This window comes from Propithecus coquereli, unplaced genomic scaffold, assembly GCF_000956105.1.
Source record: "Propithecus coquereli isolate 6110/MARCELLA unplaced genomic scaffold, Pcoq_1.0 Scaffold710, whole genome shotgun sequence".
NCBI classification, from domain to species: domain Eukaryota; kingdom Metazoa; phylum Chordata; class Mammalia; order Primates; family Indriidae; genus Propithecus; species Propithecus coquereli.
The window spans coordinates 1,016,720-1,031,414 of record NW_012153175.1 but is presented as its reverse complement, the minus strand read 5'-3'; the positions used below and the strand labels follow the sequence as shown (position 1 = coordinate 1,031,414).

The 14,695-nt window shown below is 52.4% G+C and overlaps 1 protein-coding gene across 1 annotated transcript in view; it reads right to left on the bottom strand.

Moving 5' to 3' along the window:
• The window catches only part of MGMT (O-6-methylguanine-DNA methyltransferase), a 55,068-nt gene extending 43,103 nt beyond the window's left edge, over positions 1-11,965 (bottom strand). The window contains exons 1-4 of the mRNA XM_012661473.1: positions 11,871-11,965; positions 9,163-9,237; positions 7,885-7,986; positions 7,651-7,811 (exon numbers count right to left, since the gene is read on the bottom strand). Of these exons, the coding sequence (XP_012516927.1) occupies positions 7,651-7,811; positions 7,885-7,986; positions 9,163-9,237; positions 11,871-11,965 (433 nt within the window). The remainder of the gene's footprint in view (positions 1-7,650; positions 7,812-7,884; positions 7,987-9,162; positions 9,238-11,870) is intronic.
• Positions 11,966-14,695: the final 2,730 nt, after the last annotated feature.

Sequence of the window (14,695 nt, the reverse complement as noted above, 5' to 3'; positions counted from 1 at the left end):
GTAAAGTATGAATGTATATCATTTTAGGACAACAAAATATATTAAGGGAAACATTCTCTTTGGAAGTTGCATATGTTTATCTAACGACTACAGTGGGAATAAAAATTTTAAAAGCACACTTAAGTAGAAAGTCTGCTTTTTACTTTAAAATATAGACTTGACAGGAAATTCCCATTTTTCAAAGACTGTTTAAAATGAAAAATTATTCAAGAAAGCGATGATGTAATTTACATTTCCTTGTAAGCAGACACCTGATTACTTGTTACTTTTTGAGAAACGCATCCGAGTCCAACACTAGGACACCGCAGATGATCTTTCTAAAGGTGTTGAAGTAATTAAGGATGACTTATTTCCAATAGAAACTGTCATGATTTACTGAATTACTATGCTGGAGGTAAGTTATATTTTAATGTATTTTCCCATAAAAGCAGCACTCATAATAATTTCGAATACTGTTAAGTACTGTGTATCGTAACAGAGAACCTACTTATTTCCAACAAGGTTTGAAAGTAGCTGATTCTCAAACAGGGCTTTTGGTTACCTCGTAAGCTTCGTTAAACACACCGTGTGAGCCCAGTAGTCTTGAGTTAAGGTCTTCGTAAGTTCATTTTTCCCCCGATTCACGGAAACCTCAGGGAACCAAGGACCCGAACACCTTTTAGATTCAGGGTGAAACTCACGTAACTAGGCTTCCCCAGTGCCCCTGGCAACTGATTAGGCAGGGGGCTCTTCACACAGGGACACCGTGAGTTTCTTGGGGTCCCGTATGCTGGGGTTCTGTTCTAGCCGCCACCAGCAGACCAGGCGCCGAGACCCCTTCCACAGGAGAGGAGGGGGCGTTCTCTTACAGTCTCCCCCTGGGGAAGCGGAAAGGACACCGCGGGCCATGCGAATGTTGAAACTCCATCAGCAATCCCAGGCCTGGGTCTACATCAGATACAAGTAATTGGCATCAGTGCCTAAAGCGATCTCTTCCCTTCTCCTAGCCATTTCATTGCTTAAAGTTCTCTAGAAGAATCTATAGTGTCACTCATCTGGCTATTTTAAAGAAAAAACATTTTGGCCAAAAGCATCTGGAAACCCTCTGATGGTGTGGTAGCTTTGGTGACACTCTGTCCTAGGGTCTCCCGGCTGGGCTCTTTAGACACCCTGGGGCATCTTCCTGAAGCTGTCGGCAGGTGGCACGCGCCACTCAGCCTCCCTAAGTCTAAGCAGTGGCGCCATCCTCTCACTCGGCTGTGCGCTAAGTTCTAGATCAGGCAGATACATGCACACACGACCCAGAACTTACACTGTCTACTTAACAGCAAAACAAACAGGCACAGTTACGTCTTAAGCAAAAACAATCATTTAATCGGGAAGGTTAAAATTAGCACGAGGTAACGTACACAGGACAAGCACCCATGAGATTGTTGGATCCTTTTAAATACATTCCTTTAGAACAGTGATTCTCAAAATGGGTGTGTATGTGTGTGTTTGCCTATCCTAAAATTTTGGTGTGTCTTGGGGAGGGGTAAGCAGTATAGAAATTGTAGGTATAATATTATGAACACGATTTCTAGAGGATTCTGATATACCCCCGTGTGAAGGGGCTGAGAGATAAGAGTGACTTGAAAACTTTAAAAATGCTCTCCTAGCCCAAGATGTTGTTCATAGTACAAAGAACAGAACAAAAAAGTAGCCGTGACAATTAGCAGGCAGGAACCTCCGTAATGAAGGATGAAACAACGAACTAAGACATAATCTGACCCTCAGGCTCTTTGGCCCGTGAAATTCACCAATATGCCAAAATGTAGCTGCTCAGTCGGTTCAAGAGCTCAGAGTGAAGTGTGTGCGCTGTGCCAAGCTGGCTCGGCCAGGTGACCCAGAGCAAACCGGGAGAGCCACCCCGCTCGGGGCTCTGCGGGGCACCCCCAACCCGGAATAGCAAACACTGCTGTTCCGCTGAGGGGCTGGGAGTGACGCGGGCGTTCAAATGAGCCAGGACAGGGGACAGAGCCCACCCGCTGGGAAAGGAGCCACATCAAAAAGCGACTTGTGTTGGGCAGGTGGGATGGGAGGGGCGCTCTCCTCCCGATGGCTTTGAAAAGGAAGGACCATGGTGTGGGGCTGCTGCTCTGGCCCACAGGGGATAGATTCTTTGGGACACGGTGACCAAGCCCGGATGGATGAGTGGTAAGCGGATGTCTCCAGTGAAGGAGACAGTCACCCACCACCCGCGACACCTCCAGGGTTCACTCTGCACCGAATCACACTGCAGATGCTTCACTTTCACCGATTCCCGTCCTACTCTTGTTTTTGAACGTTCCACCGTCTCTCCTTCGTGTCATGGTTCTAAATCACTGAAATGCATCAGGCTTCACTCTCCATGACAGAAATGACGGGTGTTCCTGGCAGTGGCCTCCGGTACTGACTCCAGACGTGTGACAGTCCTCCCCGGACACCTTCCAGTCCGTGGGCTGCCACCCACCCCCAGCCTGTGGATCTGGCCCTTTTGTCCTCAGAGGGCTGCAGACCTGCGTTCCCACACTAGCCGCCCGGAAAGGAGCTCAGCCGCTCTAAGGTCGTGGGAATTACATTTTCACCAGCTGTTTCTTTCCACTTAATTTAAGTGCAGCGTTGTTAGCTTGTTCTGATCAATAAACGGGCATTGGAAGGAGGTTTACAAACCTTCCCGCTCCACTAGGTAATATCTCAGCAAGGTCAACAATTTTTATGAGCCCTCATTTAAAATAAGGGAAAACAGTGAAGGCTACAACCAGAACCCGCGAATGCATCTGCTACGTTAGCTTTTATCTTCTCTGTAAGTCGGTAATTTTTTAAAAAAAAAAGTTCAGGGCAAACAACAGTACAAAGTACCTGAAAGCACAAAGCTCGCATCTTGCTGTGGACCTGGGGGAGGCTAAAGAGAAAACGTCCCCCATCCCCAGCTGCACCACCTCTGTAGACACTCAGGCTGGAGTCTCGACTTACCAGGCACACTTGAAGGTCACCAAAACAGGCCCTAGGACCTTCAGAAGACGGGGTTCAGGGTGTCTTTCCCGGGGAGACCACATGCCGGCTGGGCAGGGTACAGGGTGCCTGCCAGGACACGAGTGACGCCAGGAAGGAAGAGCCTCATTGGGCCCGCGAAGGCAGCAGGGTGTGGGGCGGGGCCGGGAGGACTGGCCCTTGCTTGGCTTTCCAAGGTGGGTTTTTAACTGCAAAGGGCTGACTCCGGTGAAGACGCAGGGTAATGACGGTGCTCTCCCCCCAGCCCCTGTCTTCTAGGACTTGTGCCTTCTGGGGCATACACGGCCCCCACTGGGAGGCACGAGCACGGTGGGACCCTCTTCCACGACACATGGGAAAATGAACTATCTTACCCCAAAAGGGCCTGTCCCGTAACTCTGGGAGGGCTTTTGTCGGAGGCCCTTTTGAAATGAGGGGTTCGACAGAGACACACAGAGACAGGAATATGAATCCTTCCTGAGGCTCTGTAAGTTACAAAACTTACTTCTAGCCAGCAGGTTTAAAAATGCAGATTTTACTGCTGTCATGCAACTGGATTTCATAGCTACAAGCTAATAGCTGTGACGAAGGAATTATTAAAGTGTTAAATATTTCATTTAAAAGGGAACATTGCAGTCACTTTAAAAAGAAAACTCAGAACTCATCTGCTGAGAGCCATCATCTGTGAGAAGGCTCAGGGCCCAGCTGGGTCCACCAGGACACAGCCTCGCGTGGGCAGTGCCAGCGGAGCCCCGCCCGGCAGGGCAGCAGAAGGGCCCAGCCCCGCCACCCACACCTGTCCCACCGCACCTGCTGGGAGGGTCTCCCCGGGCAGACGGGGGCAGGGGCGGGAGGACGCACCCGCGCACAGCCGGTGTCTGAAAGTCCGTCTCAGTTTTCTAGGGGGCTGCTTTTCCCGAGCTTATTGTTTAAATCTCTTTTTGGCAAACTACTGCTTTTCTTATTCTAACTGATTTTGCCACTGACCTCTAAGAATGTGTGTTATACAAAGCAGCTAAATACTTTTTATAAATAAATGTAAAGAAAGCCGGGTGTGTTTAGAGAAAAGTTTAAACGATATTTCATTATGAAAGAAACATTAAGTAAAGATGTAGTGCAAAGATAACAGCTTCACTAGATAAGTATTTCTTGGAAAAAATGGATTAAAACAGATAAAACGCTGACCTTCGTGAGAAGCTTACGGGGAGAAGCCGACCTCCTTGAGACGGCTGGCTGTGCGCCGAGGCTGCTGGAAGAATGATCCTCTCGACATTTTTAATAAACTAGAATAAGCAAACCAAAAATAACAACAAAGAAGAAAACTCTAATTTTATTTTAGGAAATGACCTGACCACTACTAAAACAACACTCCAAGGAGAAATCAGAATACATTTTATTCACCAGCTGAGGTTGTATTTTAATCCCCTCAAGAGAAGGATGGGTCTTCCTTGCAGACCTCAGTCCCCCTTCCCACTGGGAAGTCCTGTCCGGGCCGGCCCAAGGCCATGGCGGCCACGGACACCTCGAGTCCTGGGCAGCAGAGACGGCTCCCCTGTCCCTCCCCAGAAATACCCAGATACTAATCGGTCTTTGGAAACTCCCCAAGAAGTTGAACCGTATGAATTTCTAGTATTTGGTAAGTTTTAACCTACAAAAACAGCAATTTCATATGGTTCAACTTAATGCATATTTTTGTGGTTAGCCTTAAAAAAACAAACAAATCAAGAACAGCACGTTCATCTCGTAGGACTCCTGGGAAGCCGAGGAAGGGCCTGTGTGCAGAAGAGAGGTCTTTCAGCGGCACGATAGCCCACGCTGGGCGGGGGTGGGGAGGAGCCTGGCGCCCAGGCCGGAGGTGTCACGAGCCGGGGCTGCAGGAAGCAAGGTGCCTGTGCTGGACTCCAGGATGAGCTCAACCACGATCACGTTTTAAAAAACAGCATGAAATGGATAGCAGTGGGCTAAATCTCAGACCAAGAGTACAGAGAAAAATGATATGTAGAAGTATGTTAAACATATTCAAAAATTAAAATGCACAGAAAGTGTAATTGGTCAAGGAAACATTTATTCCACGTTAAAATCGACCCGTTCCTTCCAGATTGCAGACTGATTATAGTGCCCCACGGTGCCAGAGGGCTGCGATGTCAGACTTTTCCCTGCCTGGGACTCGCCCCTCACCGTGATTTCCCTGGTGTTGTAAGACACAAACTGGACGGAGAACAAACCCAACGAATGCTGGGCGGAAAGGGCGTTGCCACATCTGGGTAGTAGCAATTCGCTCCCTGTTAGCAAGTGCGTAACCGTCTACCACCTCCCCTTCTTTAAACCATAAAATCTGTACACCTGGTCCTGCGGAGAATGATTGCACTAAATTTAGAAAACCTGGCGTGCACATGCTGAGGCGTGGGAGACCCGGCAGCAACCAGGAACTGTCACAGGCAGGCCTGGCCCAGGGCACCCCAGCACCCTGGGTCCACATCCCGCCTGGGAGTTCCCAGGGTGCCAGGAAAGAAGGCTGCAGGATGCTGGGCCCTTCCACCCAGGACCCCGGCCCAGTGACAAGCGCCACCTGCAATGTAGGGCTTTCCAGAGGGCTGGGCTGCGGGGTAGCTGGACGGTCTTCATGCGTGACCTGAGGGCTACTTCCAAGTCTTCCTGGTCACCAAGACCCACCATGACCTGCTGGCCTGGGCCCCCGTGCCAGGGAGGAGGGGTTAATTTGGCCAATCCCAGCTCCCTTTAAGTGCTGGGGACGTGACGGAGGAGCCCCAGGCCTGCTGGTCCCCGGGGCCGGTCCCCACGTCTGGGAGCAGCAAACGCTGTGGTGGGCAGAGGGAGGCTGCAGAGGCAGTTCGGTGACTCCCGTCCTGGGTTACTATCAGCAGCCACCGAAGGGGCCTCCTCTGGGCCTTTCCTCCACGTTACTTGCCAGACCCGGGTGGCGCCAGGTCAGCAGAGCCCGGCTCTATGGCTGGGATCACCGTCTGGCTTGCAGAAAACTAGTGGTTTTCTCACAACTTCTGCCACTGCAGTTTTCATTACGTTACACAACGAACCTCAGGTAAACTTCAGGATTTTGTAAGGTCATTCTCCCCACTACCCGCCGTAAGATGACGCAGATACTTCCTGCCCTGGTTTTGTACCTTTTCTATTCCGAGACCTCACATGTCAGCTCATGTATCTGACAGACTTAGGAGAAGGAAAGCCGGCTGGGCAGTTCTGTCCTGCTCCCACTGGCAGGGCAGGAACCCGAAAATGACGACAGTAGACGGACCAGTTTGCCACTCCAAGATTCCCAAGCCGCTCCTTTAAAAAGGAAACTCATCTCTGACTTCCTCATCCCCGTCCTGTGCCTGGCTCGTCGGAAGTGCACAAAAGTAGGGTCACTGGTACCATCTACTCAGCCCATCGATTCGGGGGCTGGAGAAAGGGTGGGCCCGGCGCAGGCAGGATGACGTGCTGGGCGGGCAGCACACTAGCGGGTGAGGGCAATGGAGGGTTTCCAGGACGTGTGCGGTGCCCGGCAAAGGTCCGCCTGCCCGTCCCAGAGACCAGCTCCCCACCCAAGGGAAACCCCCTGCAGACAGTGCTGTGCGATTCAGGGGTGACAAGGTGCCCAGGTCATTACAGCCGTGCAGTGTCAGTTTATTATGCACAACGGGCTTCATCTGCTCACTTGTCTCATCTCGTTAGAGGACCCCGGTATTAGCCCAACCATCAGGGGTTTCTCCACCGGCTTCACTGGAAAACTTCACTCCATTTTCAAGTTTGTTTTTGCTGCAAAGCACAGCAGCAATTAGAATACCATTAAACTTACCTAGTGCATACCATTTTGAAATTCAAGATTGCTTTAAACTCACCACATCTAAAATCTTGGCGTAATTTTTCCCTTTAAGAGTGTACACACATCTACACGTGTCTATCTGTATACGAATACGCGTTCGTTTATATTAAAACGTTACTTGTGGGAAAAATCGCCACGCAAAATAAACTTTTGGTACGTGCCTAGAATGATTTTAGTTGCTATAATTAATTTCTGTATCAGGTAGATCCGAACAAAAGCTTTAAAAGAAATGTCTGGAAAAATGTTTTTAGTTTATCACAGACTTTAAATGCCCTTAGCATGCTATGTTTAGGTAGCAAGTTCTCAATTCTTCTCTTAAGAATACCTAACTAGGGTACATTTGAGAAATTAAATTTAAAATTTATCCAAGAAGACACGAGCTGCCACCTACTATAATGTAACTGTCACCAGCTGAGCCCATGGAAGCAGCTAATTGTCCACATACACGTTCCCTCCTCTGTGCTGTTGGCAAACAGATAGTTTAAGTTAACAATAAGCTTATAGAAAAATTTACTGCCATTCAGACGTGTTCCTATTTAAACCTTTCAGCCAGCGAAAGTCAAGAGTCGATCTGCATGCATCATTTTTATTGCCTTTGCCAAGAATTATGCGACCATGTGCCAAAACTAACACAAGCGTTTGGAGTGGGTGGAGGCTGAGAACTCTCGTCCTTCCAGCTTGGCCACATGCTGTCTCTGTTTAGATGATGTAAAAATACCAAGTTGGTGTAGTCAACAGAACGAACTGTGGTGTCGGTGATAGTTAATAAGTCAAGCTCCCTAAAGGAAACACCACGGGACGGCTCAGTTACTGACCTTGCTGGAAAACGGGATGGTGAAGAGCTGGCAAGGGGAGCTCGCTGATGGCCCCGGGCTCGTGGAAATAGGCGTCCAGCCAGGCTGCGCACTGCGCAAGGGGCTCCGTCATTCCCTCCGGACCGCCGAGAGCCTCGGGAGGGGCTGGGGCCTCCGCGGCACTGCAAAAGTGATAAAAGGGGCTTAATAAACCTCTGGGCCCTGTCGCCACACATCAGAAAAGCAAATGCCTACTGCATCTCAATGGGCGAACGCCGGCAGCTGCCGAGCTCAGCTAGCTGCTCGAGAGCAGAAAGGCGGGCACGGAGGCGCTGCACCCACTTCTCCACCCTCAGGCTGCACGGAGCACTGGAACGTCCCAGGACCAGGCTCTGAAAGCGCAGCCACGGTGGGAAGCAACCCGAGCACCTTCCCTTTGTAAGGCTTGCAGAGGGCACACGTGCGCTAAATCACCAAGTGCTCACCATCACACATTTTCCAGAGAGCCTCAAAGTGCGTAGGCTGCACCACACATCCGCCCCCTCCCGCCCCGAATTCAACAACGCCAGGGCACGGCCACACATCTTCGCCGGCTTTGGCTCTATTCCAGGGCATTCCTTGGCGTTTGCCGTCAGACCCCACGCTCCCAGGGTCTCATCTGTGCTCGCGCCGTCCCCTGCGCTTGTCTTTCAGTGGCAGCAGTATGCCGGGGACATCTCTTTGGTTCATTCCCAAACCTTCCCATTTGCTTTTTCTGGTCACCGTCCTCCCTCTGATCTCCTTAGGCTCAAACCCGTTCACTGCAGAGCTGTTCCGGGTCGCTGCACGGTTGCTTCTGTGTGGGGTGCTCTCTCTTCTGTGACCCCCTCGGAGCTGACTCCTCGTCTTCAGCAGGGGCTGATCTGGGGATGTGTTCCTCGGACCGAGAAACACCCCTGCGGAGAAGGTTCACTTCTGCTGTGCTGGGCCTCGAGTTTTACAGCAGATCCATTTTTTATTTCAGTTCTCAGGGCCGCACACCCCCGAAGCGCTGGCATTGGGTCAGATTTCTCTCGATGACTCTCTTCCTTCCCTACCTTCCGAGGCCTAGACAGGTAGCATGCTCCCATGTGTCTTCTTGGACTTGGTGGACAGGGGTTCTCTAGTGTCCTTTTAAAATGGTGCAGTGTCTGAGGCTTTCTGGAACGGTGGAAAAGGCACCGTAACACAGACGTAGGCAGCTCCTCCTCCTGAGCCCCCTCTTTCCTGGGCTCCTGCGCCGGCGTGGCGTCAGGTGTCCTGTGTTGCTGGTGTGTACCCTTCTAGCCAAAGACCTCCTCTCAACACGCACCCACCAGCTCTGCGAGAGTCACCTGGAGGCACGGCCAGCACAGGAATGACAAGTGCGGCTGAAGGGCCCGGGAGCACTGGGCTGGCTGTGTCTGCACGAGGCAGGTGGGGCAGGGGAGCCTCTGGGGCCACCTTAGCACGAACAAAGACATGAGGAAGTAAAAGGCCCTGGGGTGTGTGCTGGGGCAGGACGGGCAACCTCACCTTGCAGGTGGGGACCCCGTGAGTGTGACTGTCGGGGGTCCCGACTGGAGGCCCCGGAGCTGCCCCTGAGCAGGGCTGTGGTGGTAAGAACACCGGAAAGGAGGGGCCAGAGCTCCAGAAGACCCTCAACCCTGGTCTGGGTGCTGCATGGGTAGAGGCTGTCCCCAAGGCCAGTTCCAGGAGGATCGTGGCCCTGGAACCGCAGGAGAGCAGTGATTCACTTTAAGTCACAGAGATGCGGTCACGACTCTGAAAACACCGCCGTCACCCAAAGAGCTCCGACTTCTAGAGTGATTGGTTCTCGCTTTTCCTGCGAGGTAAAAACCAAGCTTGTGCACATCTGAATAAAGTCAGAAGTACACGGCGAGGCACGAGGTAGGAAAGAAACTGTACGCCTTCCTCGTGGTTGGAAAGGTTTACTCGGAGTCACAGCAGAAATAAAGGGAAGACGTGGTAGTTCAGGCATTCGATTAAACAGTCTTGTGCGTGTTAACGATGATACAAGTTATTTCGGACTAAACGGTACTGTGGGCAGAAACGCCTGGACACGTCTACCTCAGAGTAGGAAGCACAGCTTCAACAGAAGCATCTTCGGCCTTCCACAGAGGATGTCTGTGCTTCAATGAGAGACAATTAAAAGTGGCAAACCTGGGGTCTAGGCGAGTCCTCGGGCTGCCGCATGAATGCCGCCCGAGGCGCTCTTCCCGCTTCCCTACAAGACAGGAGACGTGCCCAGAGGCACACGCGGCCCGGCCCGTGTCTGTCACATCCACGAAACACGCAGTGCTACGGCCAGGCCCACAGGGCGACGGTGAGCAGCCCAGGAGAGATACAGATCCACGCCCACTGTGGTGACTCTCACGTAGAGCCGTGTCCCCCTCCTGCTGCTGGGGGAGGAAAGAGACAGCAGGGCAGTGGCACGTTCAGGCTCTCTCGCTCTTTCCGGCACTGAAGCTGCAGAAACGTCACTTCACGGCACAGCAGGGCAGTGACGACGGCCTCACGCGGGGTCTGACAAATCACTCGCGCTGGCGTCTGTGTCTCTGGTCAGGGCGTTTCGTGGGTGTAAGAGTGTCTACACCCAGGTCCTTGAATCTTGGGTGGGATGCGCAGGCGTCCCCTTGACGCTGTTTTTCACGGAGGAACACGAAGTCGGTCAGAGGTTTCCAAGCAGGCACAACGAGCTCACCCGGATGACCAGGCAGAAACGGACAACCGAGGCCGAAGTCAGGCCTGAGAGTCAAGTCCCCAGAGCCGGCTGGCGCCGCTGACCCCGTGCACCGGAACCAGACAGAACAGGCGCAGCAAGAGCCCTGTCCGAGGGAACCACGTGGATGGGGCCCTCGCTCAGCCCAGTGTCCCACATAAACAGGCCGCCTGGAAACCTTGTCCAGCCCTGTCACAGGTGTAGGATGGGCCTCCCGGGCGGGGAGACAGAGCGGCCGCCTAGATCTTCTTGGGGACAGAGATGCTGTTGTCTCACCACCTCGATTTCTTTCCCATTAGCGAGGTCTGATCAGGGAAAAAGAACTTCTGCTTGGCTTAAATATTACTCGATTTCAGAGACACACTCTCAGTCATTCTACTCTTGTTCTCTTCCTACTAACTGAGCAGTGTACTTACGATATCTAAAAAGAAAGATGAAGACATACGCGACGCGCCTTGCCATCCTGATCCCCAGGGACAGAGGGGGATACAGGGAGCGGAGGTGTGTGCACTGGGTTAGCTCACGCTCCCTCCAAGTAGGCAGAGAGCCTGTGGCCCAGGGGCAGCCTCTCGGGACCCTCAACGGAGGAAACAAGACCCCTGCACCAAACCGCCTGCGCGGGCCTAGCACCTTCTGCAGCAGGCAGCCAGCGACCTCTCCTCCTGCAGAGCTCGCGGGACGGAGGGGCCGGGCTGCTGGTCCAGTAGGCAGCACGAGCCAGCGCCTCGAGGTCAGTTTAGTCTCCAGGGCCAGCGGGGTCTAGCCGGCCGCCACACACCACACATGCTACTGCAGGAGGCAGGGCAGCCTAAAGCGAGAGGCAGGGGCTTCTGCCCCCGCAGTGGCGCTCGGCTGCCGGAGCGACCATTCCTGGCTCAGCAACAACCCTGAGCGAAACGGGGTGCGCTCGGGCGCTCCAGGGCTCTGCCCATGCGGGCCGGCCTTCTCTTCACGGCGCTGAGGGAACTGAAATGTGAGCCGTGTTTCCTAGCATTTCCCACTCTTAAAAGGATATTTGAAGAATTTTTATAGTAGTAAAATTCATCTTAAATTGATTTTTTATGCTTGTGCTAAAGATCTCAACCTCTGATTTACTCTGTAGTTCTCCTTTTTAACTCTTTCTCTATTGGCATTAGATAACCATTCATGGGTGAAATGTAATTAAACAGCTTTGATTCTGAAGCAAGGATTTATGATACTACATTTAAAATGAATGGCATTAAACACACACATAAAACCAGATTTTTAAAGCCGTGACACAAATTTCCATTTCTACAGTAAAATGAAATTTATTCTCCTGCCCTGCCCTCTCCTCCAACCTTGCCGCGCTCGTCCCCGGAAGGGCTGCGGGGCGACGGCGTCTCTACGGCAGCTCTTATCGCGGAGGAGTTCCTCCACGCTTCCCCACCGGCGAACCCTGACACGCCAACAATTACGGGCTCCGTGGCCCACGCTCATTGGAATCCCACATCCCAGCCCTCCCTGGGGGCCCAAAACCCACCTGCCGCTGGAGCGAAGCCCCCGCAGCCCGGCCCGGCCGGGCCCACCCTCCCCAGGGAGCAGGAGCCCAAGCGTGCGGCCCTGGGCGCTTCCCATCCCCGCAGGAGGCCGGGCCCTCACCAACAGGGACACACCGGGGCACGTCACAGTCACGTCTCCCCAAGACCCCTCCCAGGAGGAATAATCCCAAGGCAAACATCATGACACTGGAACCTTCTTACTTCTTTAACTTGGCACGAGAGGATGGTGGCTGAGAGAGGACCCTGGCTTCATTGGGGCCCCTAACATAGCAAAGCCAGAGTTACACATGGCCCGGTTCGGGGATCTCTTCAAGGCGTACGCAACTGTTGGCCACACCGCAGCCTCCTTAAGAGCAAGGGGGACACACAGATTGTCCCAGCAGAGGCAGCTCCTGGAACGTCAGTGCACTGGTGAGCCCCACTGAGGACTCACGGAGGGGTCACCTGTGAGTAGCTGCCCTGACCCATTCCTTTCCTGGGCTTGGACAGAGGCCATCCCTGTGAAGAACTGTGTTTCAGCTTTGTTTCGATATAAACCTGCTTCCCTTCAGCCCAAAGCAGCATAGAAAAGTGGTTAAAATGCTCCAGCAGAAACGAGTGGCAGGTGACCATTGAACCTACTCAAGGGCAAACTGTCCTTCCTGTCTGCAGGAAGCTTTGTTTCAAGACGCTGATGTTATCAAGAAAGTGAAAGAGCAGCAGCAGCACCTGCTTGGGGATAAAGGGAGCCTGGGGGTGATTTGGCCAAATTTGAATTAAGTGGCCCCTGGTGGACATGGGCATCCTTCTGCCACCTGGGGATTCTGCCTGAGCCCGGCCTGTCTGTCCTGCTGTGGTCAGCTGAGTCAGCCAAACGCCAGCGGCGCCTGTGGAAGCAAGGTCTTCTTCTGCAGGGGCCCGAGTACACGTGCCAGGCCCGCCAGGTCCATTAGGAGGTATCCTCAACACCTAATACCCGCTGCTGTTAAGCGCTGACATCTGCCTGGCACAGCACGGGGAAAGTGGAAAAGCACCACGGCTCCCAGGCTCTTCCCGAGTTACCGATGCGCCTGATGCTTCAAAGCACTACCGGCCTGCCGGGAGATACGGGTATTCAGATTTTCGGGAACCTCAAGACTTCACTGGTAGTAAAGAATCACCAAATACCTGTTTCTGAATGAATCTGAATGTCCCCAGAGACATTAAAATGTCATGCATTTGGCTGAAACCCCACGTGACCTAAGAAGCTAGGCCGAGAGTCCTTTACGCATCACCCCACCTGGTCAGCAGCGGCTCCACCCAGCAGGACAGCCTGGGGCCTTCTGTGTGGAGAGTGCCGCACAACCTCCTCCCTCCCGTGGCCCCGAACTTGTCCAGTCTCTCTCCCTCCATAAATGACATTTTCTTCATAAGGTTTGGGAACCTTAACTGGTGACACTGGAGGTTCACCCAAGAAAAGAGTTCAAAGGACACGTGTTCCTCTGAGTTCATCCAGCACCTGGCAGGGAGCCAACACAGGCTGCTGCCTTCCACGGGCTGTGAGGGCCGCAGGGAAACCCGCAGATGCTCGTACGACTGTCAGTGGGAGGAAGAGCCCGGAGCCTTGCTACACACAGCACTCGAGACGCCCCTGCAGTGATGACCGAGGCAGCCAACACCTGCCTCCTCTGGCCGCCGGCGCCCTGTGCTGGGGAGGGGAGGCCTCGCATCTCAGGAGAGAGCACCAGGCTTCCCAGGTAACGAGGGGACCTTGTAAACATCACGGGGAGGCTCTTGCTAAATATTGCTGGTAAATGCACAATTATGTCCGATTTATAAGATCTCTAGAAGTTTCTCATGTTTGATGGACTGGCCCTGTATTCAATTATAACTTCTTGCTAAAGCTTAGATGTTTTTCTTCCAGGGATAGGATTGAAGACAAGAAATAAACTATGCTACCTGCTCTCAATGAAGATCATTTTTGAAGGCGAGGCTGAATAAAGCCTTTCAACTCCATATGCCTAGCAAACGCAGTGGTTTGATTCCATGCAAGGATGTACCGAGGACCCGTCACGCGTGTGGCTTACTTGCGGCAAGCAGACCGACTCGGCGCGCTCCCCTCCCCGGAGTTCACAGCCAACTGCGCAGGCGGGGAAGGGGCAGGTAAAACACACGGGCCGTCGGCAGTGACTCTCCACGTCCACCTTTCAAATGGCCCAGTGTCCCGAACAAACCGCAGCGGTGGCTCCGTGGCACTGCCTGGTGGCCAGCAACCTTTTGGGCAGTATCACCACGTATGCTCCACAAAGCTTGTGCGATTGTTTGGATGTTCCAGAGTTATTTTAACAAACAGTAGAAATGGGAAAAATCTAAGTGCTGATGCCAGTAATAAGAAACAGTGATCTCAACAACGCAATGGCGTCAACGATGAAAAACAAAGGCACGGCAACAGGGGTTTATGCACAGACAAAACCGGAGCCTCACTGGGAAGCTACTGTTGCTAATAATGACAGCGATGACATTTACTGTTCAGCACATGCTGTTCTCAAGGACTCGTGTGCTATCTCACTCATGTTTCATGCAACCCTAAGAACACGTGTTCAACTGTGAAAGGAAAAACAAACATATGAAATCAGCAATGTCTATCTAAAAATGATAGGTATGATTGGTTTTTTTTTTCAACTCTCTGGGACAAGAGGGCCCACGATAGGTAACAGGTGAGTTTACTGACTTCCGTGTGTTTGGTTTTAATTCCTGTTTTCAAAGATGCATTCTGTACAAACGGCTATCGCATGAGACAGGGCAGAGAGTGGCCAAAGCAGCCCGTTCCCAGCCTAGGCGGATGTGA